This window comes from Etheostoma spectabile, unplaced genomic scaffold (assembly GCF_008692095.1).
Source record: "Etheostoma spectabile isolate EspeVRDwgs_2016 unplaced genomic scaffold, UIUC_Espe_1.0 scaffold00569713, whole genome shotgun sequence".
Lineage (NCBI taxonomy): Eukaryota > Metazoa > Chordata > Actinopteri > Perciformes > Percidae > Etheostoma > Etheostoma spectabile.
In genome coordinates, this window is record NW_022605275.1 from 44,562 (window position 1) to 69,848 (window position 25,287).

At 43.5% G+C, this 25,287-nt stretch overlaps 1 protein-coding gene across 6 annotated transcripts; it reads right to left on the reverse strand.

Annotated features, from left to right (window-relative positions):
* Positions 1-4,486: 4,486 nt before the first annotated feature.
* On the reverse strand, positions 4,487-24,436 carry khk (ketohexokinase). Of its 6 annotated transcripts, none has more exons than XM_032510408.1 (9): positions 24,259-24,436; positions 23,476-23,592; positions 22,537-22,671; positions 22,204-22,338; positions 18,331-18,403; positions 14,174-14,320; positions 10,213-10,301; positions 9,955-10,112; positions 4,487-4,708 (listed from the first exon to the last, which is right to left on the reverse strand). In XM_032510408.1, the coding sequence occupies exons 1-9, from the start codon at positions 24,348-24,350 to the stop codon at positions 4,608-4,610; spliced, it is 1,047 nt and encodes a 348-aa protein (XP_032366299.1). In that variant the 5' UTR covers positions 24,351-24,436; the 3' UTR covers positions 4,487-4,607. The 6 variants fall into 6 exon arrangements, with proteins under 6 accessions (XP_032366299.1, XP_032366303.1, XP_032366302.1 ...); XM_032510412.1 differs by lacking the exon at positions 24,259-24,436 and adding an exon at positions 23,816-23,906; XM_032510411.1 differs by lacking the exon at positions 24,259-24,436 and adding an exon at positions 23,746-23,891.
* Positions 24,437-25,287: the final 851 nt, after the last annotated feature.

Consider the following 25,287-nt stretch of genomic DNA (forward strand, 5'->3'; position numbering starts at 1 on the left):
AATTTAGTCTCTAGTGTCTTTGGACAGCTCTTTGGTCTTGGCCATGTTAGTAGTTGGATTCTTACTGATTGTATGGGGGGGACAGATGTCTTTATGCAGCTAACGACCTCAAACAGGTGCATCTAATTTAGGATAATAAATGGAGTGGGGGGGGGGGGGGGGTATTTTGAAGACAGACTATCAGGTCTTTGAGGGACAGAATTCTAGCTGATAGACAGGTGTTCAAATACTTATTTACAGCTGTATCATACAAATAAATAGTTAATAAATCCTACATTGTGATTTCTAGATTTTTTTTAGATTATGTCTCTCACAGTGGACATGTCTGTCACAGTGGACATGCACCTACGAGGACATCAGACCCTCCATGATCTCTAAGTGGGAGAACTTGCACAATAGCAGAGTGTTCAAATACTTATTTTCCTCACTGTATCTCTCTCTCTCTGTCCATCTATCTATCGTTCTCTCTCTCTCTCTCTCTCTCTCTCTCTCTATCATTTTTGATCATGGAATGAATCAGAATGACATTATTTATCATTTTGAATAATTGAATGACTTGTTGGATGAATAGCACCAGAATGACATAATTTATTCATCTTATTCTCATCATCATACAGCAGTTAACTTATTTTAGACTCACTGCATATCAGTTCCCAGTTCATAATAATAATAATAATATAATACATTTTATTTAACAGCGCCTTTCTAACACTCAAGGACGCTTTACAGAGAATAAAAGACAGATACAGGGAACATAAAAGTGTAAGTAGTAATAACAAAACAAACAAACAAAAACAAAACAGGACCAGTGTATTTACAGATAAGCGAGCTGGAACAGATGGGTTTTTAGTCTAGTTTTGAACAGAGGGAGAGTTGATGTTGCGGAGGTCGGGTGGGAGTGAGTTCCAGAGCTGGGGAGCAGAGCGGCTGAAGGCTCTGGTCCCCATGGTGATGAGTTGAGCATGGGGGACAGTGAGGTGGATGGAGGAGGAAGATCTGAGGGAGCGGGAGGGGACGGCGATGTGTAGGAGTTCTGATAGATATGGAGGGGCAAGGTTATGGACGGCTTTGAAAGTATGGAGAAGGATTTTAAATTGTATTCTGAATTGAACCGGGAGCCAATGGAGCTGCTGAAGAACCGGGGTTATATGATGAAATGAGGGGGTTCTGGTAATGACACGAGCTGCTGAGTTCTGAAGAAGTTGAAGTTTATGGAGGGATTTTTGAGGAAGGCCAAAAAGGAGAGAGTTACAGTAGTCAAGGCGGGAGGTGACGAGGCTGTGGATAAGGATGGAGGCAGTGTGAGGGGTAAGGGACGGACGGAGGCGGTTTATGTTGCGTAGGTGGAAGTATGCAGACCGGCAGATATTATTTATGTGTGACTGAAAGGAGAGGGAGGAATCGAGGATGAGGCCCAGACTCTTGACCTGAGGGGAAGGGGAGACCAAGGAGTTGTCGATTGGTAGAGAGAAACTATTGATTTTGGATAGGGTGGATTTGGTGGCTACGAAGAGGAGTTCGGTTTTATCACTGTTTAGTTTAAGGAAGTTTGAGGTGAACCAGTCTTTTATTTCAAGTAAGCAGTTAGTAAGGGACAAGGGGGGGAGCGAGGAGGTGGGTTTGCTGGATAAATAGAGCTGGGTGTCGTCTGCGTAACAATGAAAATGAATGTTGAATTTGCGGAAGATATTGCCAAGGGGAAGTAGGTAGGTGATGAAAAGGAGGGGGCCAAGAACTGAACCTTGAGGGACGCCAGTAGTAACAGGGGAAGGGTGGGATGTGAAAGATTTGAGTTGAATAAACTGAGTGCGGTCGGAGAGATATGAGCGGAACCAGTCAAGAGGGGTGTGAGAGATGCCGAGGGAAGAAAGCCTATTGAGGAGAATGGAGTGAGAAATGGTATCAAAGGCCGCACTGAGATCGAGGAGGATGAGGATGGAGAGGAGTCCGGAAACAGCAGCTGTGAGGAGATCATTGGTGATTTTTATAAGGGCAGTTTCAGTACTATGGGAGGGGCGAAAACCAGACTGGAAAGGTTCATAAAGACAGTTAAGGGTAAGAAAAGCATGGAGTTGAACAGACACTATTTTTTCAAGAATTTTAGAAATAAAGGGAAGATTTGAGATAGGACGAAGATTATTATAGCTGGTTGGATCTGAGCCAGGTTTTTTCAGAATTGGGGAGACAGATGCTGTTTTGAAAAGTGAGGGGACAATACCAGAGGAGAGAGAAGAATGAATAATGGTAGTTATGAAGGAGATGAGGGAAGTGAGACAGGTTTTGACCAGAGCTGTGGGGAGGGGGTCAAGAGAACAGGTTAAGGACTTGGATTTACGAATGAGATCAGAAATTTCGGAGGGGGTGGGCAGTAGAAAGCAGCAAAATGACTGGCTACTGGGGAGGGGCAAAGGGGGAGGGGAAGGCAAGGGGGTCAAATGTAATTGCTGGTGAATGGAGTTGATTTTTTCATTAAAAAAGACAACCAGTGAATTACAAGTTTCAACTGAGTACATGTGAGAAGGCAGAGAATCAGGGGGATTAAAGGTCTTATGGATTATTGAAAAGAGAGACCTGGAGTTTCCTTCGTTGGAGCAGATGAGTTCAGAATAGTAGTTTGGTTATTTAGTTAATATTTAGTTACGGCTATTGAGTTTGAGTAATGAAGAAGATGAGATTTATACATTTCTTTGTGAATGGAGAGACCAGTTTTTTTATAGAGGCGTTCAAGTTGGCGACCCTTGGCTTTCATGAGGCGGAGCTCAGGTGAAAACCAAGGGGCAGAGCGGGAAAAGGACACAGATCGGGTTTTGAGAGGGGCAAGGAAGTTGAGAATATTGCAAAGTCCAGAATTATAATGGGTGACAAGGTGGTCTGGAGAGGAAAAATCAGGAATAGGCAAATTGTCAATGTGGGAGGATAGGATGTCTGTATTTATGTTTTTGATATTACGAAAAGAGATCTGGCGGACTGGCTTGATTACAGAGAGAGACAGAGAGATATTGAAGGACAAAAGAAAATGATCCGAAATGTGAACATCATCAGCAGAACAGCTGGAGGGGATTAAGCCAGAGCAGCAGATTAAATCCAGTGAATGTCCTTTTATGTGTGTGGGGAAATCAACATACTGATGGAATCCAGAACTGTCAAGACAGGAGGTAAAGTCTTTGGTGAGTGGGAGATTTATATTGTCAATGTGAATATTAAAATCACCAAGGAGAATGACATTAGGAGAGAGAGTAGAGAGGTGGGTAAGTAGTATGGAGAATTCGTTTAAAAAGTCGCTGTGTGGTTTGGGGGGGCGGTAGACTGTGGCAATAACTGTGGGAGTAGGACCAGGCAATTTAAAAACAAAGCATTCCATAGAGCGGAAAACTGGAGTGGAAACTGGCAACATCTTCCACTTCTCGCAATAGAGCAGCGCGAGACCTCCCCCGCGGCCAGAGCCACGAGGATGAGAATGATAAACAAACCCAGGTGGAGTGGAGGCGTTGAGCTGAGAGAAGTCGCTGGGTTGTTGCCAGGTCTCCGTGAGACAGAGGAAGTCCAGCTTCGGTCAGTGAGGAGATCCTGGATGAGCTGACCCTTGTTTGTGAGAGAGCGGACATTCAGGAGACCAAAGTTGACAGCAGAGGTGTTGAAGCCGGGGGCGGGGCTTGCTACCCTAGCCAGGTTAGCAAGCGAACCGCGGTCAGCGGCCCGGGAAGAGCATCGGCGGGAACGGCGAGAAGTGGACCAGAATGATGTTATTGGATTGGAGTCGTCAAGGTGGAAATTACGGCGAGATCCGCGGTGGATGTATCTTCGGCGGGGAAGGAGCGCGATCTCAGGGTGTAGCTGAAGATCTAGCGGGGGAGGCACAGACAGAAGCCCGCGGAGCAGGAGGAGATCAGCCGCTGAATACTGGGTCAGGCCTGCCCCAGGTTGATGTAGAATTGAAAGGACAGTCCAGAGAAGGATAAACCAAGTGTAACACTTGGAAGCCCACATAATGAACAGCAGCGGGCAGCGGAGAGCAGCGGCTGCAAAACGCGCCAGCGTCCACTTCCGATCAGGTGATTAATCAGCTTTTTTCAGTTCATGTTCAATAAATTACGTCATAACATTTAATCTTTCTTGTTGTTGATCCTTCACAGTGTCGTACATCCTCTGCCGCCATTTTATTTAAAGCAACCATCACACAAATAAAAAGTTATTCTTTTTAATGATTGTTAATGAACAACTGGAGGACCGATTGGTCCTTGATATTCCAACATTAGAGGTTATTATCCAGTTCATTATTAAAAAAGAACATCTCTCTGTCTATCTTTTTAATGGATGTTAATGAACAGCTGGAGGACTGATTGTTTCTTCTTAGGTTAATATTCCAACATTAGAGGTTATTATACAGTTCATTATTATCTCTTCTCTGCTACAACAAAAGGTCCTTTATCAAATCCCAACATACATCTTTCACAATCTTCACAATCAAGAGCTGGAAGAGATTATGTGTTGTTGGATCATTTATCATAAATGGATTTCTATATTAAATCATCACTTGTTATTCATATTATTAAATCTTTCCACACTGTAACCACAGTGCAAATACGTCTCTGTTATAAAGTCTTCGGTCAGTTGTCAAACTTTCCAGCAATGCCGTCGTAACCATGGAAACCACACTTCCTGCCAGCGACTTGACAGCCAAAACTCAGAGCCTCCTGCAAACTTCCACCTACGGTTGAAAAATGATTTCTTTCAGTAAAATGTAGAAATAACACAAAACAAAATCAATGGGTCTGCAGGTTGATATCTTCTAAGATCTGATCTGGGACGTGAAGTAAAGGGTCCACTTTCTTCTTTCAGAATACAAAACCGATCCCAACAACGCTGGGACACTGTACAAATTGTGAGTAAAACAGGAATGGTATAATTTACAAATCTCATAAACTTATATTTTATTCACAATAGAGTAAAGATAAAATCTCTCTCCATCTCATGGGCCCACCACCTGTGGGAGGAACTTGTGGGGTCGGGTGCGCAGCCACATGGGTAGTGGCGAAGGTCAGGGGCTTTGACGGACCAGACCCGGGTGGCAGATGCTGGCTCTGGGGACGTGGAATGTCACCTCTCTGTGGGGGAAGGAGCCAGAACTTGTGCGGGAGGTGGAGTGCTACCAGTTAGATGTGGTGGGGCTTACCTCTACGCACAGTCTCGGTTCTGGAACCATACTCCTGGATAGGGGTTGGACTCTGTCCTACTCCGGAGTTGCCCAGGGTGTGAGGCGCCGGGCGGGTGTGGGGACACTCACAAGTCCCCGGCTGAGTGCCGCTGCGTTGGAGTTTACCCCGGTGGATGAGAGGGTCGCCTCCCTACGCCTGCGGGTGGTGGGGGGGAAAACTCTGACTGTTGTTTGTGCATATGTACCAAACAAGAGTTTGGAGTATTCGGCCTTCTTCGAGACCCTGAATTGAGTCCTGTATGGGGCTCCAGTAGGGGACTCCATAGTTCTGCTGGGGGACTTCAATGCACACGTGGGTGATGATGGAGATACTTGGAGAGACGTGATTGTGAGGAACGGCCTCCCTGATCTAAACCAGAGTGATTGTCTGTTGTTGGACTTCTGTGCTAGTCATGGATTGTCCATAACAAACACCATGTTCGAACATAGGGATGCTCATAAGTGTACGTGGTACCAGAGCACTCTAGGCCAAAGGTCAATGATCGATTTTATAGTTGTTTCATCTGATCTGAGGCCTTATGTTTTGGACACTCGGGTGAAGAGAGGGGCGGAGCTGTCAACTGATCACCATCTGGTGGTGAGTTGGGTCAGGGGGTGGGGGAGGACTCTGGACAGACTTGGTAAGCCCAAACGCGTAGTGCACGTAAATTGGGAACGTCTGGAGGAGGCCCCTGTCCGACGGACTTTCAATTCACACCTCCGGCGGAGCTTTTCGGGCATCCCTGTGGAGGCTGAGTGGACAAAGTTCAAAGTTTCCATTGCTGAAGCTGCGGCGGTGAGCTGTGGTCTTAGGGTCTTAGGTGCCTCAAGGGGCGGTAACCCACGAACACACTGGTGGACACTGGTGGTCAGGGAAGCCGTCCGACTGAAGGAGTCTTTCCGGAGTGGCCTAAGGAGTGGCAGACTGGGGTGGTGGTTCCCCTCTTTAAAAAGGGGGAACAGAGGGTGTGCGCCAATTACAGGGGTATCACACTTCTCAGCCTCCCTGGTGAAGTCTACTCCAAGGTGCTGGAAAGGAGGGTTCGGCCGATAGTCAAACCTCGGATTGAAGAGGAACAATGCTGATTCCGTCCTGGTCGTGGAACAACGGATCAGATCTTCACTCTCGCAAGGATCTTGGAGGGGGCCTGGGAGTATGCCCAACCAGTCTACATCTGTTTTGTGGATCTGGGGAAGGCGTGTGACCGGGTCCCACGGGAGAAATTGTGGGAGGTGCTGCGGGAGAATGGGGTGAGGGGGTCCCTTCTCAGGGCCATCCAATCTCTGTATGACCAAAGTGAGAGCTGTGTCCGGGTTCTCGGCAGTAAGACGGACTCGTTCCAGGTGAGGTTTGGCCTCCGCCAGGGCTGCGCTTTGTCACCAATCCTGTTTGTAATATTTATGGACAGGATATCGAGGGGTTGTGGGGGCGGGGAGGGGTTGCAGTTCGGTGGGCTCGGGATCTTATCGCTGCTTTTTGCAGATGATGTGGTCCTGATGGCGTCATCGGTCTGTGACCTTCAGCACTCACTGGATCGGTTCACAGCCGAGTGTGAAGCAGCTGGGATGAGGATCAGCCCCTCTAAATCTGAGGTCATGGTTCACAGCAGGAAACCTATGGAGTGCTTTCTTTGGGTAGGGAACGAGTCCTTACCCCAAGTGAATGAGTTTAAGTACCTTGGGGTCTTGTTCGCGAGTGAGGGGACCATTGAGCGTGAGATTGGTCGGAGAATCGGAGCAGCGGGTGCGGTATTACATTCTGTTTATCGCACCGTTGTGACGAAAAGGGAGCTGAACCAAAAAGCAAAGCTCTCGATCTACCGAGCAATTTTCGTTCCTACCCTCACCTGTGGTCATGAAGGCTGGGTCACGACCGAAAGAACGAGATCCAGGGTAGAAGCGGCCGAAATAGGTTTCTTCAGGAGGGGGCTGGAGTCTCCCTTAGAGATAGGGTGAAAAGCTCAGTCATCCGAGAGGAGCTCGGAGTAGAGCCGCTGCTCCTTCGCGTTGAAAGGAGCCAGTTGAGGGGTTTGGGCATCTGGTAAGGATGCCTCCTGGATGCCTCCCTAGGGAGGTGTTCCAGGAACGTCCAGCTGGGAGGAGGCCTCGGGGAAGACCCAGGACTAGGTGGAGAGATTATATTTCTAACCTGGCCTGGGAACGCCTCGGGATCCCCCAGTCGGAGCTGGTTGATGTGGCTCGGGAAAGGGAAGTTTGGGGTCCTCTACTGGAGCTGCTGCCCCCGAGACCCGATACCGGATAAGCGGATGAAGATGGATGGATAAAGATAAAATATCAAATGTTGACAGTGACACATTTTGAAATGTCATGCCAAACATTTTGGATTTCCATAAGAGCTACACATTCCAAAAAAGTTGGAACAGGCAGCAATAAGTGACCAGAAATGTTCAAATTACTTAAGGAACAGCTGGAGGAGTAGTCTGCAACCCATTAGGTCAAAGGTCAACATGATTGGGTAAAAAAAGGATATGTTCATTACATTATTAAAAAGCCTCTCAGAGTGGCAGGGTCTCTCAGAAGTCAACATGGGCCCAGGATCACCAAGCCCCCCCCAATGCTGCAACGGAAAACATTGGGGCAATGTCAGAAAGGAGCTTCTCAGTTATCTTATTTCTAAGTTATCATCATCTACAGCGTATAATATCATCCAAAGATTCTGAGAATCTGGAAAAATCTCTGTGTGTAAGGGTCAAGGCCGGCGACCCATAATGGGTGCCTGTGATCTTCTGGCCCTTAGACGGCTCCGCATCACATACAGGAATGGTACTGGAATGGAAATCCCAACATGGCTTTGGAATACTTCCAGAAAACATGCCCACTGTGCCATTCAAACTTCATGGGTCGAAAAAGAAGCCATATCTAAACAGGATCCAGAAGATCAGGCGTTCTCTCTGGGTCAAGGCTAATTTAAAGTGGAAAAGTGTTCTCTGGTTTTTTTGGAAAACTGGAACGCCATGTCATCCGGATTAAAGAGAACTTAGTTCAGAAGCCTTCATTTCTGAAGGTCTGGGGCTGCATGGGTGCGGGTGCCATGGGCACTTTCCACATGTGGAAAGGCATCAACGCTGAAAGGTATATCCTAGTGTAGAGCAACATATGCTCCCATCCAGACGGCGTCTCTTTCAGGGAACACCTGGCATCATCAACGCTGAAAGGTAAATCTTGTTATAGAGCAGCATATGCTCCCATCTATATGGTGTCTCTTTCAGGAAAGACCTGGCATTGTCCCACATGAAGATGCCAGCCCACATACTGCATCAGTTCCAACATCATGGCTAAGTAGAAGAAGGATTCACCACTGAGACAGTTAAGCAACTAGAAGCCTGTATTTGACTGTGACAACGTTCCTGTTCCTAAACTGGAGCAACTTATCTCCTCCGTCCCCAGATGTTTTTAGACTGTTAGAAAGAGAAGACGGGACGCCACACAGTGGTAAACATGGCCTTGTCCCAACATGTCTCCTCTGTCCCCAGACATTTGCAGACTGTTAGAAAGAGAAGAGAGGACGCCACACAGTGGTTAACATGGCCTTGTCCCAACATGTCTCCTCTGTCCCCAGACATTTGCAGACTGTTAGAAAGAGAAGAGAGGACACCAAACAGTGGTAAACATGGCCTTGTCCCAACATGTCTCCTCTGTCCCCAGACATTTGCAGACTGTTAGAAAGAGAAGAGAGGACGCCACACAGTGGTAAATATAGCCTGGTCCCAACATGTCTCCTCTGTCCCCAGACATTTGCAGACTGTTAGAAAGAGAAGAGAGGACACCAAACAGTGGTAAACATGGCCTTGTCCCAACATGTCTCCTCTGTCCCCAGACATTTGCAGACTGTTAGAAAGAGAAGAGGGGACGCCACACAGTGGTTAACACAGCCTTGTCCCAACATGTCTCCTCTGTCCCCAGACATTTGCAGACTGTTAGAAAGAGAAGAGAGGACGCCACACAGTGGTAAACATGGCCTTGTCCCAACGTGTCTCCTCTGTTCCAAGACGTTTGCAGACAGTTAGAAAGAGGGAACTTCACACAGTGGTAAACAGGGCCTTGTCCGATCTAATTTGAGATGTGTCGTGTTCAACTTAGTTTTTCCTTAAAATTTTTACATTTTCTCAGTTTCAACATAATATTGAAATTTGAAACTTCCACATCTTTGCATTCTGTTATTATTCACAATTTGTACAGTGTCCCAACTTTTCTGGCATTGGGTTTGTAAACGTCATGTACGTGGTCCTTCTTTAACACAAAGCTGACATTTGGTGTCCATAGTCATTTAAAAAAAATCATAAACCTTAGTCTTCCATTGATTGTTTGAATCTCTATTTAATACTGTCAAAATACACAAAACAATCCTTAAAACATCAAAATGTCTGAAACCTAAAAGACTAAAATCACATTTATATGCTGGAATATGACATGAAACTTCTTGTACTTATGTCTCAGTGTTGGACAAATAATGGACGGGACAGTTTTAACCTCAAACATCCAGTACTTATGTCTCAGCATTGGACAAATAATGGACAGGTTAAGTCCTCTTTTTAAAGTCTCATCGGACATTTTCACAGCCTTCAGAAAACTGTTCGCCAGTCGGACAGTTTCAACATGAAACATCTATAACTTAGGTCTCAGCATTGGACAGTGAAATGTCTCAGCGTTGGACAGTGAAATGTCTCAGCGTTGGACAGTGAAATGTCTCAGCATTAGACATCGAAAATGTCTCAGCATTGGACAGTGAAATGTCTCACCATTGGACAGGGTGAAGATGACGGCGGCGTTGAAAGTGTCCCCGGCTCCCAGAGTGTCAACGAGAGTTTCAGGAGGAAAAGCGTCCGAATGTAAGATCAAACCGTCAGGACCCAAAGCATCTGCTCCCTTTTCTGCCCAGGCACAGATCAGGACAGCTCTAAGACACAGACAGGTCAGAGAAATAGAGAGAGAGACTGAGAGAGAGTAAACTTGCTACTGTCATATTTTCTCCCAGCTGACCTTTGACCTCCACTCACCCTGGTTTGACCCGACTGTAGAGTCCTCTAACGGCAGCTTCAGCTGAAAGGAAGCCCAGGTGACGAGCCACGTCCTTACTGACAAACACCTGAAGAAGATATGAAACACATGAAGAAGACATGAAACACCTAAAAAGACATGAAAACCCTGAAGGACACATGAAACACATTAAGAAGACATCAAAACCCTGAAGAATAGAAAAGTCCCGTTCAGAGCAAAGACTCATGACGAGATGGAACCTTAACCCCAGCTAACTTTAACCCTAGCTAACTTTAACCCTAGCAAACGTTAACCCTAGCTGATGCTAACCATAGCTAATGCTAACCCTAACCATAGCTAATGCTAACCCTAGCTAATGCTGACCAACCCTAGCTAACCCCAACCCTTCTTCTTTTAGATAAAAGGCCTTCAGATATGATGTTAAAGGAGACTTAAAGATAAAAGGCCTTCAGATATGATGTTAAAGGAGACTTAAAGATAAAAGGCCTTCAGATATGATGTAAAAGGAGACTTATAGATTAAAGGCCTTCAGATATGATGTTAAAGGAGACTTAAAGATAAAAGGCCTTCAGATATGATGTTAAAGGAGACTTAAAGATAAAAGGCCTTCAGATATGATGTTAAAGGAGACTTAAAGATAAAAGGCCTTCAGATATGATGTTAAAGGAGACTTAAAGATAAAAGGCCTTCAGATATGATGTTAAAGGAGACTTAAAGATAAAAGGCCTTCAGATATGATGTTAAAGGAGACTTATAGATAAAAGGCCTTCAGATATGATGTTCTAGTGATGCAAAATGGCGCCGCTTGAGTGGCAGCTTGTTACAGTAGCTCTGCAGTTTTATACATCTTTTTAGTGTTTTTACGGTGTTTTTGTCTTTTTTGTTATTTTTTCTTTGTCACTACCGACACTTTAAGCAAGTGGGCAGCTATGGATGTTCATATTGTTACGTTCGTAGCTTGTCTCTTGCTGTTTTTGGAACTTTTTGGCACAGCAAATGGAAACTCATCCAACAAAGCACCCCACTCAACGACGGTCCCATTGTTCTACACCCGGGATCAGCTGTTAGCCCTGCGCCACACACCCCCTCTCTGCGCGGAGCGGCAGGAGATTCCGAAGGAGTTACGGAGAAGAAGAAGAGGGAGCAGAGCGGGTGTGAAGCGCAGGGAGCGGAAAAGACGGTATAAACCATGTTACCGTCTGTCATCATGGGCAACGTTAGATCTCTGTCTAACAAGATGGAGGAGCTGACGGCGCTGACCCGACTGCAGAGAGAGTACCGGGAATGCAGCCTCATGTGTTTCACCGAGACGTGGCTGTGTGAACTTTCTCCCGACGCACACGTCACCCTGGACGGTTTTAAACTTTTACGAGCGGACAGGAAAGCAACGGAGAGCGGTAAGAAGAAGGGAGGGGGATCGCTGTGTTTGTGAACGATAGGTGGTGCCACCCGGGACACATCAGTGTGAAGGAGCAACTCTGTACCAGAGACTTGGAGCTGTTAGCAGTCAGTATTAGGCCATATTACCTCCCGAGGGAGTTCTCACAGGTTATCGCTGTGACCGTGTACATCCCCCCTCGGCGGTCGCTGCTGCTGCAACAGATCAGATTCATACTGTTGTGTCTCAACTTCAAAACCAGCACCCCCATTCCCTCCTCCTCATCTCTGGGGACTTCAATCATGCTTCCCTGTCCTCTGCTCTCCCCACCTTCACCCAGTATGTTAATTGCCACACCAGAGGCGTCACAACTTTGGACTTACTGTATGCTAATATCAGAGAAGCATACACCTCATCCCCCCTCCCCCCCCTCGGCCGCTCAGATCACAATCTCGTCCATCTAGTCACAGAATACTCCCCTGTGGTGATCAAACAACAACCTGTGAAGAGGCTTGTGAAGCAGTGGTCTCTCCATCTTACACCCCCCCGGTGTAAGATGGAGAGGTACCGCAGGTCCTTCATCCCGGCCGCTGTCAGACTCTACAACACCTGCTCTACCTGATAGTGTTGTAGTTTCTGTTCCTGTTTTTCTCCCATCTACATCACACACTTTCTGTTTATCTTTAATATTGGTATTTATATTATTTTATTACAAGTACTTACTTTTCAATATTTATGGTCTCAGGTTAATATAATTTAAATTATGCTACCGACTCTTGCTTCTTTGCTCTAATTACACATTCAACTTAATTTTTAACGTCACTTACACCGCAATATTGTTTCTCTTATCATGGCAACCGCACTTTAAAATTCCTTTTGTTTGACGGCATTTTACTAACTCAGTCTACCATATTTTCATTGTCTATTTCTTGCCTGTATTTCTTGCCTTGTATTTCTTGCCTTGTATTTCTTTCGTGCTTACTTGTTTGTGTGTTATTGTTTTGTTTTTTGTTTTTTGCTGTTGCTGCTATGTTGCTACTTGTAACGACAGAATTTCCCCGTCGTGGGATAAATAAAGTATAATCTAATCTAATCTAATCTAATCTAAAGGAGACTTAGGCTGAATCCCATTTCTCTCACTTACCCCTTGCCCCTTGCCCCTACCCCTTGGCCCTTGAAACCAAGGGGTAAGGGGTAGGGGTGAAAACATCCCCCTATGAAATGGGACACCACTTGGTTACATCACCATACAGAATTGATCACAAATTTCCAAGATGGCGTCTCTGTCTGTCGACTGTGTGGGTTTGGACAACACTGGCATATGCATTTATATATTTTATAGTTATTTTATGTTCACTGGGGTGGTGTAGAGGCAGATGTTCTTATCTGTGTAGTACTTAGGTCTGTTTGCAATACATCTGTGTATACATGTATCATGTATACATACATATACACCCTGTATACATGGGGTGTGTATATCTGTTTCAGTTATCACCGTTTTGAATGTCATTGATGTTCACAAAAACATTTTGTTAACAAAACTGTCTTTATTGCTGATAAATTGAACATTACAGGCAAAAACGTTCCATAAAATGATGTTACAGAACCAGAGACTAACATGTTGCACACATAAAAAGGCACTCATATGTGTAAAACTAAAAAATACACACAAGACCACAAATAAACAAATTAACTCCAGCTGTTCTGATATTCCAGACCAGTCTGAAGCCTGTTGGCCAGTAACCCCCCCCCCCTCACATATCATCAGTGTCCCGTATCAAAACCAACAACAATATACAAGTGCATGAACAATGAACAGGAATTAATTACAAATGATTACAATAATACAGTACCAATGCAATAATGAATGGGTACAACATGAACACAGGATTTAGGAAACGTCTGCGTTTTCAGCCCCAAACTGGACCAGCTGCTGTGTCCTCCTGTGTCCTCCTGTGTGAAACAGGGCGGTTGAGTGAAGCACGTAGCTATGTATCATAGACCGTTAATATTAATATATATAGCTATACAATCTATGCGATGTATACAGTCCATTCAAGGCAGAGAAATGCGGGACTGTTGTGCAAATCAACGTTTAGCGATTAGCGTTAGCATTGCAAGCTAGCGATTTTTAAAAAGTTTCAGTTAGGAACATAGTTGCAAGTATATATGTACAGGACTGCATAGACCACAAAACAAGACTGTCGTAACTTTTTAATCAATTATTTAAGCCAAAAGTACTTACATGTATGTGTCTTTCTGGTCGATGCAGCAGCTACTGTTGCTTGTGTGTTTGCAAGTGAGGTCGCGTCCACACTTGGTTTCTAGGGGTATACACCCCTTGGTCTATGCCCTACCCCTAACAATTGGGACAGCACTAGGTCCAGCGTGACCGTGCAAAAGCTAGGGGAAGGGGTAAGGGGTAGGGGTAAGACAGAGAAATGAGATCCAGCCTTATAGATAAAAGGCCTTCAGATATGATGTTAAAGGAGACTTTTAGATAAAAGGTGTATCGTCTTTTACGCAATGGGAGTGAGAAGGTTTTAGATGGACACATGTCTGAGGGTTTGAAAGACTCGCACCAAATCACCGTGAGGAAACAGCTGATTCAGCATCTCTCTGGTCTTCTCTATCTCCACGGAGACGGTGATTTTCTGTGGCTGTGGCAACGTGCTGTTGTATATCCCAACCTGCTGGATCATCTTCACCTGCTCTTCTGCGTTCCGGCCCTGTAACACCAGGTAACTCTGTTACTAACCCTGTATGAGTTAATCACATTTAGACTAACACCAGGTAACTGTTATTAACCCTGTATGAGTTAATCACATTTAGACTAACACCAGGTAACTGTTACTAACCCTGTATGAGTTAATCACATTTAGACTAACACCAGGTAACTGTTATTAACCCTGTATGAGTTAATCACATTTAGACTGTAACACCAGGTAACTGTTATTAACCCTGTATGAGTTAATCACATTTAGACTAACACCAGGTAACTGTTATTAACCCTGTATGAGTTAATCACATTTAGACTAACACCAGGTAACTCTGTTACTAACCCTGTATGAGTTAATCACATTTAGACTAACACCAGGTAACTATTACTAACCCTGTATGAGTTAATCACATTTAGACAGTAACACCAGGTAACTCTGTTACTAACCCTGTATGAGTTAATCACATTTAGACTAACACCAGGTAACTGTTACTAACCCTGTATGAGTTAATCACATTTAGACTGTAACACCAGGTAACTCTGTTACTAACCTGTATGAGTTAATCACATTTAGACTAACACCAGGTAACTCTGTTACTAACCCTGTATGAGTTAATCACATTTAGACTAACACCAGGTAACTATTACTAACCCTGTGTGAGTTAATCACATTTAGACTAACACCAGGTAACTGTTACTAACCCTGTATGAGTTAATCACATTTAGACTAACACCAGGTAACTGTTACTAACCCTGTATGAGTTAATCACATTTAGACTAACACCAGGTAACTCTGTTACTAACCCTGTATGAGTTAATCACATTTAGACTAACACCAGGTAACTCTGTTACTAACCCTGTATGAGTTAATCACATTTAGACAGTAACACCAGGTAACTCTGTTACTAACCCTGTATGAGTTAATCACATTTAGACTAACACCAGGTAACTATTACTAACCCTGTATGAGTTAATCACATTTAGACTAACACCAGGTAACTGTTATTAACCCTGTATGAGTTAATCACATTTAGACTAACACCAGGTAACTATTACTAACCCTGTATGAGTTAATCACATTTAGACTAACACCAGGTAACTGTTATTAACCCTGTATGAGTTAATCACATTTAGACTAACACCAGGTAACTGTTATTAACCCTGTATGAGTTAATCACATTTAGACTAACACCAGGTAACTGTTATTAACCCTGTATGAGTTAATCACATTTAGACTAACACCAGGTAACTCTGTTACTAACCCTGTATGAGTTAATCACATTTAGACTAACACCAGGTAACTGTTATTAACCCTGTATGAGTTAATCACATTTAGACTAACACCAGGTAACTGTTACTAACCCTGTATGAGTTAATCACATTTAGACTGTAACACCAGGTAACTATTACTAACCCTGTATGAGTTAATCACATTTAGACTAACACCAGGTAACTGTTATTAACCCTGTATGAGTTAATCACATTTAGACTGTAACACCAGGTAACTGTTATTAACCCTGTATGAGTTAATCACATTTAGACTAACACCAGGTAACTCTGTTACTAACCCTGTATGAGTTAATCACATTTAGACTAACACCAGGTAACTGTTATTAACCCTGTATGAGTTAATCACATTTAGACTAACACCAGGTAACTGTTACTAACCCTGTATGAGTTAATCACATTTAGACTGTAACACCAGGTAACTCTGTTACTAACCCTGTATGAGTTAATCACATTTAGACTAACACCAGGTAACTGTTATTAACCCTGTATGAGTTAATCACATTTAGACTAACACCAGGTAACTCTGTTACTAACCCTGTATGAGTTAATCACATTTAGACTAACACCAGGTAACTATTACTAACCCTGTATGAGTTAATCACATTTAGACTAACACCAGGTAACTCTGTTACTAACCCTGTATGAGTTAATCACATTTAGACTAACACCAGGTAACTCTGTTACTAACCCTGTATGAGTTAATCACATTTAGACAGTAACACCAGGTAACTCTGTTACTAACCCTGTATGAGTAATCACATTTAGACTAACACCAGGTAACTATTATACCCTGTATGATTTAATCACATTTAGACTAACACCAGGTAACTGTTATTAACCCTGTCTGAGTTAATCACATTTAGACTACACCAGGTAACTATTACTAACCCTGTATGATTTAATCACATTTAGACTAACACCAGGTAACTGTTATTAACCATGTATGATTTAATCACATTTAGACTAATACCAGGTAACTGTTATTAACCCTGTATGAGTTAATCACATTTAGACTAACACCAGGTAACTGTTATTAACCCTGTATGAGTTAATCACATTTAGACTAACACCAGGTAACTCTGTTACTAACCCTGTATGAGTTAGTCACATTTAGACTAACACCAGGTAACTGTTACTAACCCTGTATGAGTTAATCACATTTAGACTGTAACACCAGGTAACTGTTATTAACCCTGTATGAGTTAATCACATTTAGACTAACACCAGGTAACTCTGTTACTAACCCTGTATGAGTTAATCACATTTAGACTAACACCAGGTAACTCTGTTACTAACCCTGTATGAGTTAATCACATTTAGACTTACACCAGGTAACTCTGTTGCTAACCCTGTATGAGTTAATCACATTTAGACTAACACCAGGTAACTGTTATTAACCCTGTATGAGTTAATCACATTTAGACTAACACCAGGTAACTGTTATTAACCCTGTATGAGTTAATCACATTTAGACTAACACCAGGTAACTCTGTTACTAACCCTGTATGAGTTAATCACATTTAGACTAACACCAGGTAACTGTTACTAACCCTGTATGAGTTAATCACATTTAGACTAACACCAGGTAACTCTGTTACTAACCCTGTATGAGTTAATCACATTTAGACTAACACCAGGTAACTCTGTTACTAACCCTGTATGAGTTAATCACATTTAGACTAACACCAGGTAACTGTTATTAACCCTGTATGAGTTAATCACATTTAGACTAACACCAGGTAACTGTTACTAACCCTGTATGAGTTAATCACATTTAGACTGTAACACCAGGTAACTATTACTAACCCTGTATGAGTTAATCACATTTAGACTAACACCAGGTAACTGTTATTAACCCTGTATGAGTTAATCACATTTAGACTAACACCAGGTAACTGTTACTAACCCTGTATGAGTTAATCACATTTAGACTAACACCAGGTAACTGTTATTAACCCTGTATGAGTTAATCACATTTAGACTAACACCAGGTAACTGTTACTAACCCTGTATGAGTTAATCACATTTAGACTGTAACACCAGGTAACTGTTATTAACCCTGTATGAGTTAATCACATTTAGACTAACACCAGGTAACTATTACTAACCCTGTATGAGTTAATCACATTTAGACAGTAACACCAGGTAACTCTGTTACTAACCCTGTATGAGTTAATCACATTTAGACTAACACCAGGTAACTCTGTTACTAACCCTGTATGAGTTAATCACATTTAGACTAACACCAGGTAACTCTGTTACTAACCCTGTATGAGTTAATCACATTTAGACTAACACCAGGTAACTGTTATTAACCCTGTATGAGTTAATCACATTTAGACTAACACCAGGTAACTGTTACTAACCCTGTATGAGTTAATCACATTTAGACTAACACCAGGTAACTGTTATTAACCCTGTATGAGTTAATCACATTTAGACTAACACCAGGTAACTGTTACTAACCCTGTATGAGTTAATCACATTTAGACTAACACCAGGTAACTGTTATTAACCCTGTATGAGTTAATCACATTTAGACTAACACCAGGTAACTCTGTTACTAACCCTGTATGAGTTAATCACATTTAGACTAACACCAGGTAACTCTGTTACAAACCCTGAATGATCTAGGGTTAGTCTGGGTTAGTCCGGGTTAGCCAGGGTTAGTTTGGTTAGCCTGGTTTAGCCTGTGTTAAGGTTAGCCTGGGTTAGCCTGGTTCAGCTCACCTCCCAGTGGATCCAGCTGAACTGACCCAGTTCGATTCTGGAGAAATCCTCCACTGTGACATCAGGAAGGTTCCTGGTGGACAGGAAGTGATGTCACTTCAGTCCGTCACTCAAAGTCTCAGCTTGATGACATCACTATGACGTCATCAGGCCGAGGACTAACTGACCAACTGAAGTACCTTGTTTATAACGTATATAACATATATTATAGGATTTAGTATTCTAACGATTTCTAATTAAAAGGTGATTGATTCATGGGTCTGTCAGGACTAACGATGTCTAATTAGGGGTCCGTTTCATTTTTTGTATTATGTGCTTCCTTCTTTGAAGAAGTTGAGTTTATTGCTGATGCACCAGGCCGATTAACGAGCTTGGAGTCTGTCAGCATCAGTATCGGCTGCTCAGACTCCATGAAAAATCTGTTGTAATCGGTGCATCTCAACAATTTACAGAAGACATTCATTTTTATCTTTGAAACACATGTATAGCTACATTTAATTTCATCAGTTCGGAATAAAACTCCTTACGGACGGCAGATTACACAACATATTTCATCATATTTCAGCGTGAATCAGAGATATTACTGGGGATCAATAAACAGTATAAATTATAAATTATATTAAATGAATCAGCGTTGATGAATTAATCCCAAACCACTGCAGAGGCTCCAACTGACTAAAGCCATGAGCTTGTGATAAAGCCCAAAAGATATCGTTGATAGGAATGAAAGATTTCATTGATATGAGTAATAAAAGATGTTGATAGGAATAATAAACTATATCCTTGATAGGAATAATAAAAGATATTGTGTGTTTGTGCTAAGCTAACTACATCCTGACGGCCATGATATCAATATCCATCTCAAACGATGTTGAATTCTTAAATGTACAAAGTGACGAGAGGAAGTAACGATGTAGAACGGGTGTTTATTTTCTTTCATTGGTGAACCTATCGTCGCTTAGTCTCCTCTTCACAAACTCTAATTTTCAGTTTTTCTTCCTTTTTTTCACACAGACAAAGATAAAAGTCAGCTGACCATCTGACTCCATCTGATTGGTCGATCCATACAAATAAAATACGATCCTCACTATCTGATCAAAGTCTGGGTAAGGAAGAGGTCTAACTCATACCCATGTGACCTGAAAGGTTAACATTAACTTAGAACTCACGTAGCTAATAACTAATAACTAACGTCAGTTGTCATCTAATTTAACCAAAACCACCATCTGATCCTTTAATTTAACCCTAAATCATACAAGTAGTTTGGTTGCGTAAACCTAACAATGAGTCTTCTCTTTAAAAAGCTGTTCCAGGAGTCAAGACCTTGCGCCCAGAGGCGTCCAGACCTGGCGTCCAGAACTGGCGTCCAGAACTGGCGTCCAGAACTGGAGTCCAGACCTGGAGTCCATTTGATGATACGTTTTCAGGACATCAAAAGCTTACTCTGCAGTGGTTCATTACACCAGGATCAGGAGTTCATGCTTCCTTCAGGCTGGTGGTTCATTAGACCAGGATCAGGAGTTCATGCTTCCTTCAGGCTGGTGGTTCATTAGACCAGGATCAGGAGTTCATGCTTCCTTCAGGCTGGTGGTTCATTAGACCAGGATCAGGAGTTCATGCTTCCTTCAGGCGGGTCAAACAGCGTTCACAAAACACCTCAGTATGTTTATATTTATCATCCTGTACCACCAGCTGGGTGGAGCTTAAACCGGATTGTTGTGGTTTACATCATGTGGGTGGTCGGAGCTAGCTACAAGTATGTTTTGCCACAACAGACAAATCCAAATCCTGCGGGTGATGGGGGGGGGGAGGGGGGGGGGAACTTTGACTGTTGTTTGTGCATATGCACCAAACAAGAATTTGTCCTGTATGGGGATAGTGTCCAGTATGGGGCTCCAGTAGGGGACTCCATAGTTCTGATGGGGGACTTCAACGCACACGTGGGCGATGATGGAGATACATCAAGAGGCTGATTGGGAGGAACGGGTCTTTGATCTGCACCAGAGTAGTGGTCTGTTGTTGGACTTCTGGTCTAGCCATGGATTATCCATAACAAACACCCGGTTCAAGCATAGGGTGCTCATAAGTGTACGTGGTACCAGAGCTCCCTAGGGTTCTCATAAGTGTACGTGGTACCAGAGCACCCTAGGCCGAAGGTCAAAGATCAATTTATAATGGTTTCATCTGATCTGAGGCCGTATGTTTTGGACATTCGGGTGAAAAGAGAGGAGGAGCTGTCAACTGATCGCCATCTGGTGGTAAGGGAGTGGGGGTGGGGAGCTCTGGACAGACCTGGTGGGGGGGGGGACTCAGGACAGACCTGTTAAGCCCAAACGGGTAGTGTGGGTTAATTGGGAACTTCTGGAGGAGGCCATTTTCCAAATGACTATCAACTCACGCCTTTTCCGTAACCCACCCTGGTGGACATCGGTATTCAGGGAAGCCGTCCAACAAAAGGAGTCTTTCTGGGACATGTTATCCCAGAGGAACGGAGCAGCGGAGGGGTATTATTGCACCATTGGGATGAAAAGAGAGCTGAGCAAGAATGCAAAGCTCTCGATTTACCGGTCAGTTCTGGTTCCTACCCTCACCTATGGTCATGAAGGCAGGGTCATGACCGAAAGAACAAGATCCAGGGTACAATCGGCTGAAACGGGTTTCGTTATTAGGGGGGGGGAGGGGGCGGTTAGATCGGGTGAGAGGCTCAGTCATCAGAGAGGAGCTCGGAGTAGAGCTGGGAAAAGGTCTGGGAAGACCCAGGACTAGGTGGAGGGATGTCCAGCGGGGAGGAGGTCTCGGGGAAGACCCTGGACTAGGTGGAGAGATTATAATTCCAACCTGGCCTGGGAACACCTCTGGATCCCCCAGTCGGAGCAGGTTAATGTGGCTTGGGAAAGGCAAGTTTGGGGTCCCCCCCTTGCTACCCGATACCGGATAAGAGGACGAAGATGGATGGAGAGATGGATGGACAACAGACAAAGGATGCCCCAGGATCCTAGATCATTAGAAAGGTATTGTTATTTGTATTTAACCAGTTCCCGCTCTGGATGTTATCCATTCTCTTAGATTAGACATGTTGCAGTGAGGTGTAGAAGGTAAATGTAGTTCTCTTAGATTAGACATGTTGCAGTGAGGTGTAGAAGAAAAATGTAGTTCTCTTAGATTAGACATGTTGCAGTGAGGTGTAGAAGGTAAATGTAGTTCTCTTAGATTAGACATGTTGCAGTGAGGTGTAGAAGAAAAATGTAGTTCTCTTAGATTAGACATGTTGCAGTGAGGTGTAGAAGGTAAATGTAGTTCTCTTAGATTAGACATGTTGCAGTGAGGTGTAGAAGGTAAATGTAGTTCTCTTAGATTAGACATGTTGCAGTGAGGTGTAGAAGGTAAATGTAGTTCTCTTAGATTAGACATGTTGCAGTGAGGTGTAGAAGGTAAATGTGGTTCTCTAGCTCACTGTCTGATTATATAATTGGGTTGATTTTAAAAACTAATAACTTTGACCTACGGCTCTGTCAGGTTTGATGTTTTCAGACAGTTTCAGAGCTGCACATATTTATTATATGTTTTATATTTAGAGTAGTTCAAGGCTAATTCAATTGGACTCTGCAAATGCTTCGGTAGGTGATTTTGACCATTTGTGCTTTGTATTATTATTATAATAATAATAATAATAATAATAATAATAATAATAATAATAATAATAATAAGGATTGCTGCCATAGAAAGAGATTTGTAATCTCAATGAAAATGACCTTGTTGAGTGAATGTTTAATAAACGTGGAGGAGTGATGTAAGCCGGTCTCCAGGGTAACAAGGCCACATTGATAAAGAGGTGTTCAGTGACCGCTGTGTGCCGTCGTCAGGGCGTCTTACGTGTCAGAGAGCACGACGGTTCGAGATCCGCTGGACGGACAAACAACACAACACGCAGACGGAGTCTGACCCTCGGCCTGCCAAACCACCCCCGACACATCGATCGCACGCCGCGAGAAGTCAGCCATGATGAAACTGACACACAGACAGACACAGGAAGCGGCTACACATCAACTCTGTCTTTCACAATAAAAGCACTGAAGTTGACTTATCTGTCAAGGAAGGAGATGCTCTGTGACGACAAGGGTGATGTTTCTGAAATAGAGGCAATTAGCGACACCACACACACACACACACACACACACACACACACACACACACACACACACACACCTGTTCATGTGCAGGATGGTGCGGCTTCCTGTGCTGATGCTGCTGACGACCACAGAAGCAGGAAGAACACACTGAGCGTGCTCAGACACCAGAGACACATCGATATGGAACTTCTGAAAATCTTCCAAAATAAAACTACAGACAGGAAAGTGGGTCTCAACCCTGCATTACATCTCTAAATAATATCTTTAATAGGAAACTAGGGGTTAGGTAGGGGTTAAGTGCCTTGCTCAGGGACATACTGGTGGATCTCAGTGGGAATCAAACTTGGGTCTCCCACACCAAAGGCATGTGTCTTATCTCTGGCCCCCTAACCCCCCAAGTTATTATACATATTATTATATTCTTAATGAGGACTCACTCAGCCACAGGTCCAGAGGCCGGCAAGCCTAGGAAGGCCCCTAACCCCCCAAGTTATAATTGATATTATTATATCATTGATAAGGACTCACTCTGCCACGGGTCCAATGACAATGTCAATGTCAATTTTATTTCTATAGCACATTTAAAAACAACAACAGTTGACCAAAGTGCTGAACAGGGTCGATGTCGAATACATAAATAACAAGTGTAAAAATCACTCTGACCAAAATACATCACAGGAAGACAAACAACACCTTAAAATATCAGAATCCAGGTTAACGAGGGTTAAAAGCCACAGCAAACAGGTGCGTCTTAAGCAGTGATTTAAACGTTTGTAAGGTCTGTGCCACTTTAATATGCATGGGGAGGTTGTTCCATAGGGTGGGGGCACCCACTGCAAAGGCTCTATCGTCCAGGGGCCAGCGAGGCCATGAAGGCCCCTAACCCCCAAAGTTATTATTTAAATTGTTAGATTATTGATGAAGACTCACTCTGCAACGGGTCCAGCAAGCCCATGAAGGCCCCTAACCCCCCCAAGATATTATTGATATTGTTATATTATTGATGAGGACTCACTCAGCCACGGGTCCAGGGGCCAGCGAGCCCATGAAGGCGCTTGAGGCTCCAAGCAGCGACAGCACCGTGCAGCAGTTGGATGCGTTTCCTCCTCGCTGCCAACGCTGTGACAAACACCTGTAGAGAAGATGACATCACAGCAGAGAGGATGACATCACAGCATGAAGAAAATAAAACTACATACATAGATTCACCTTTGATTGCTACGTTGCATCTTTACAATGTTTTAATGATTATTTATTGGAAGATTATCATCTGATCACCTCTGACCTGCTGTCTATGTTAGCATTAGCCTGTGTGCTAACCGGCTCTCTGTGCTAGCCTCAGGCTGTGTGCTAACCTGCTGTCTGTGTTAGCTTCAGCCTGTGTGCTAACCTGCTGTCTGTGTTAGCTTCAGCCTGTGTGCTAACCTGCTGTCTGTGTTAGCTTCAGCCTGTGTGCTAACCTGCTGTCTGTGTTAGCTTCAGCCTGTGAGCTAACCTGCTGTGTGTTAGTATCAGCCTGTGTATTAACCTGCTGTGTGTTAGTATCAGCCTGTGTGCTAACCTGCTGTGTGTGTTAGCATCAGCCTGTGTGCTAACCTGCTGTGTGTTAGTATCAGCCTGTGTGTTAACCTGCTGTGTGTTAGCATCAGCCTGTGTATTAACCTGCTGTGTGTTAGTATCAGCCTGTGTGTTAACCTGCTGTGTGTTAGCATCAGCCTGTGTGCTAACCTGCTCTGTGTGTTAGCATCACCCTGTGTGCTAACCTGCTCTGTGTGTTAGTATCAGCATGGGTGCTAACCTGGTGTCTGTGTCTTCTTCTGGGTATTTGTCGACCACGTTGATGATGTCGAGACACACCAGACCGACACACAAGATCTTCTTTTTCTCCATGTTGATCTAAAGGAATTGTTCACACACACACTCTGGACTTTGACACACAAACCTCTTACTTTCAAGCCCACTGACAACCATCAGGCATATCACTTCCTTTCAGCAGTTAACAAAATAAGAGCCTCAGAAACAGCTGCAACGCAAATTCCACAATGATTAAAATATAAAAAAAACCCAGCATGAATGTCTTTTCATGTGATTCATCAACACCTCAATATATTTGTATGTTATAATTTTATGTACTTTCGCCCACAATGCAAATATTCCTCTGTGATAAAGTGACGTAATTTCCTTTTTCAAACAAGGTTTTTGGAGTTTTCACACCACGAATAATTAATCAACCAATGACGTGTTGTTTATTCATGCGACTGTACTGACAGCTTTTATTATTATTCTGTTTTTTTTCTATCAGGATATAACGCCACATCCTGGGTGTATCAGTCATCCACCAAACGTTCAACTTCATGAAGTTATCGGACATATTTTATAAGAATATTTAGAATTTTTTTGCACATTCTAAGCTAAAAGTTATCCTAAATTGTAAGACTCATCATCAGTAACAAACCTTGTAATCATCAGGTGTTTCGGCCATTACCACCCACACTTTCATTTCATGTCACGTCGACAACCGCAGACCTAGCCCTTCGGGTTCCAGGAAACCTGGCCCGTATTCTATAGTATTTCACTTCTACTGCGGCGTCGTCCTTTGGGTCTCCAGGACCGGGGCCAGTATTCTATGGTATTTCTTTCTCTTCTGTATTTCACCTTTGCCGCGGCATCGGCCTTCGGGTCTCTAGGACCCATGCCAGTATTCAAAAGTACTTTTCACTAGAGGGGCATTGGCCTTAGGGTCTCTGGGACCCGTCCCGCATTTGACTATATTTCTCTACCACAGGCCTTCAAGTCTCTGCGACCCGGGAGAGAATGCAATTGTATT

Bases quoted from the DNA above. Each gene is read 5' to 3' on its own strand.
- khk (XM_032510408.1), bottom strand. From the start codon at position 24,350: ATGGAGAAAAAGAAGATCTTGTGTGTCGGTCTGGTGTGTCTCGACATC. The intron at 23,593-24,258 runs GTTAGCACCCAT...TCTTCTCTACAG, and splicing joins GAAGAAGACACAGACACCAG to GTGTTTGTCACAGCGTTGGC. The intron at 4,709-9,954 runs GTGAGACATTTC...TTTCAACCGTAG, and splicing joins CATCTTCACCCTGTCCAATG to GTGGAAGTTTGCAGGAGGCT.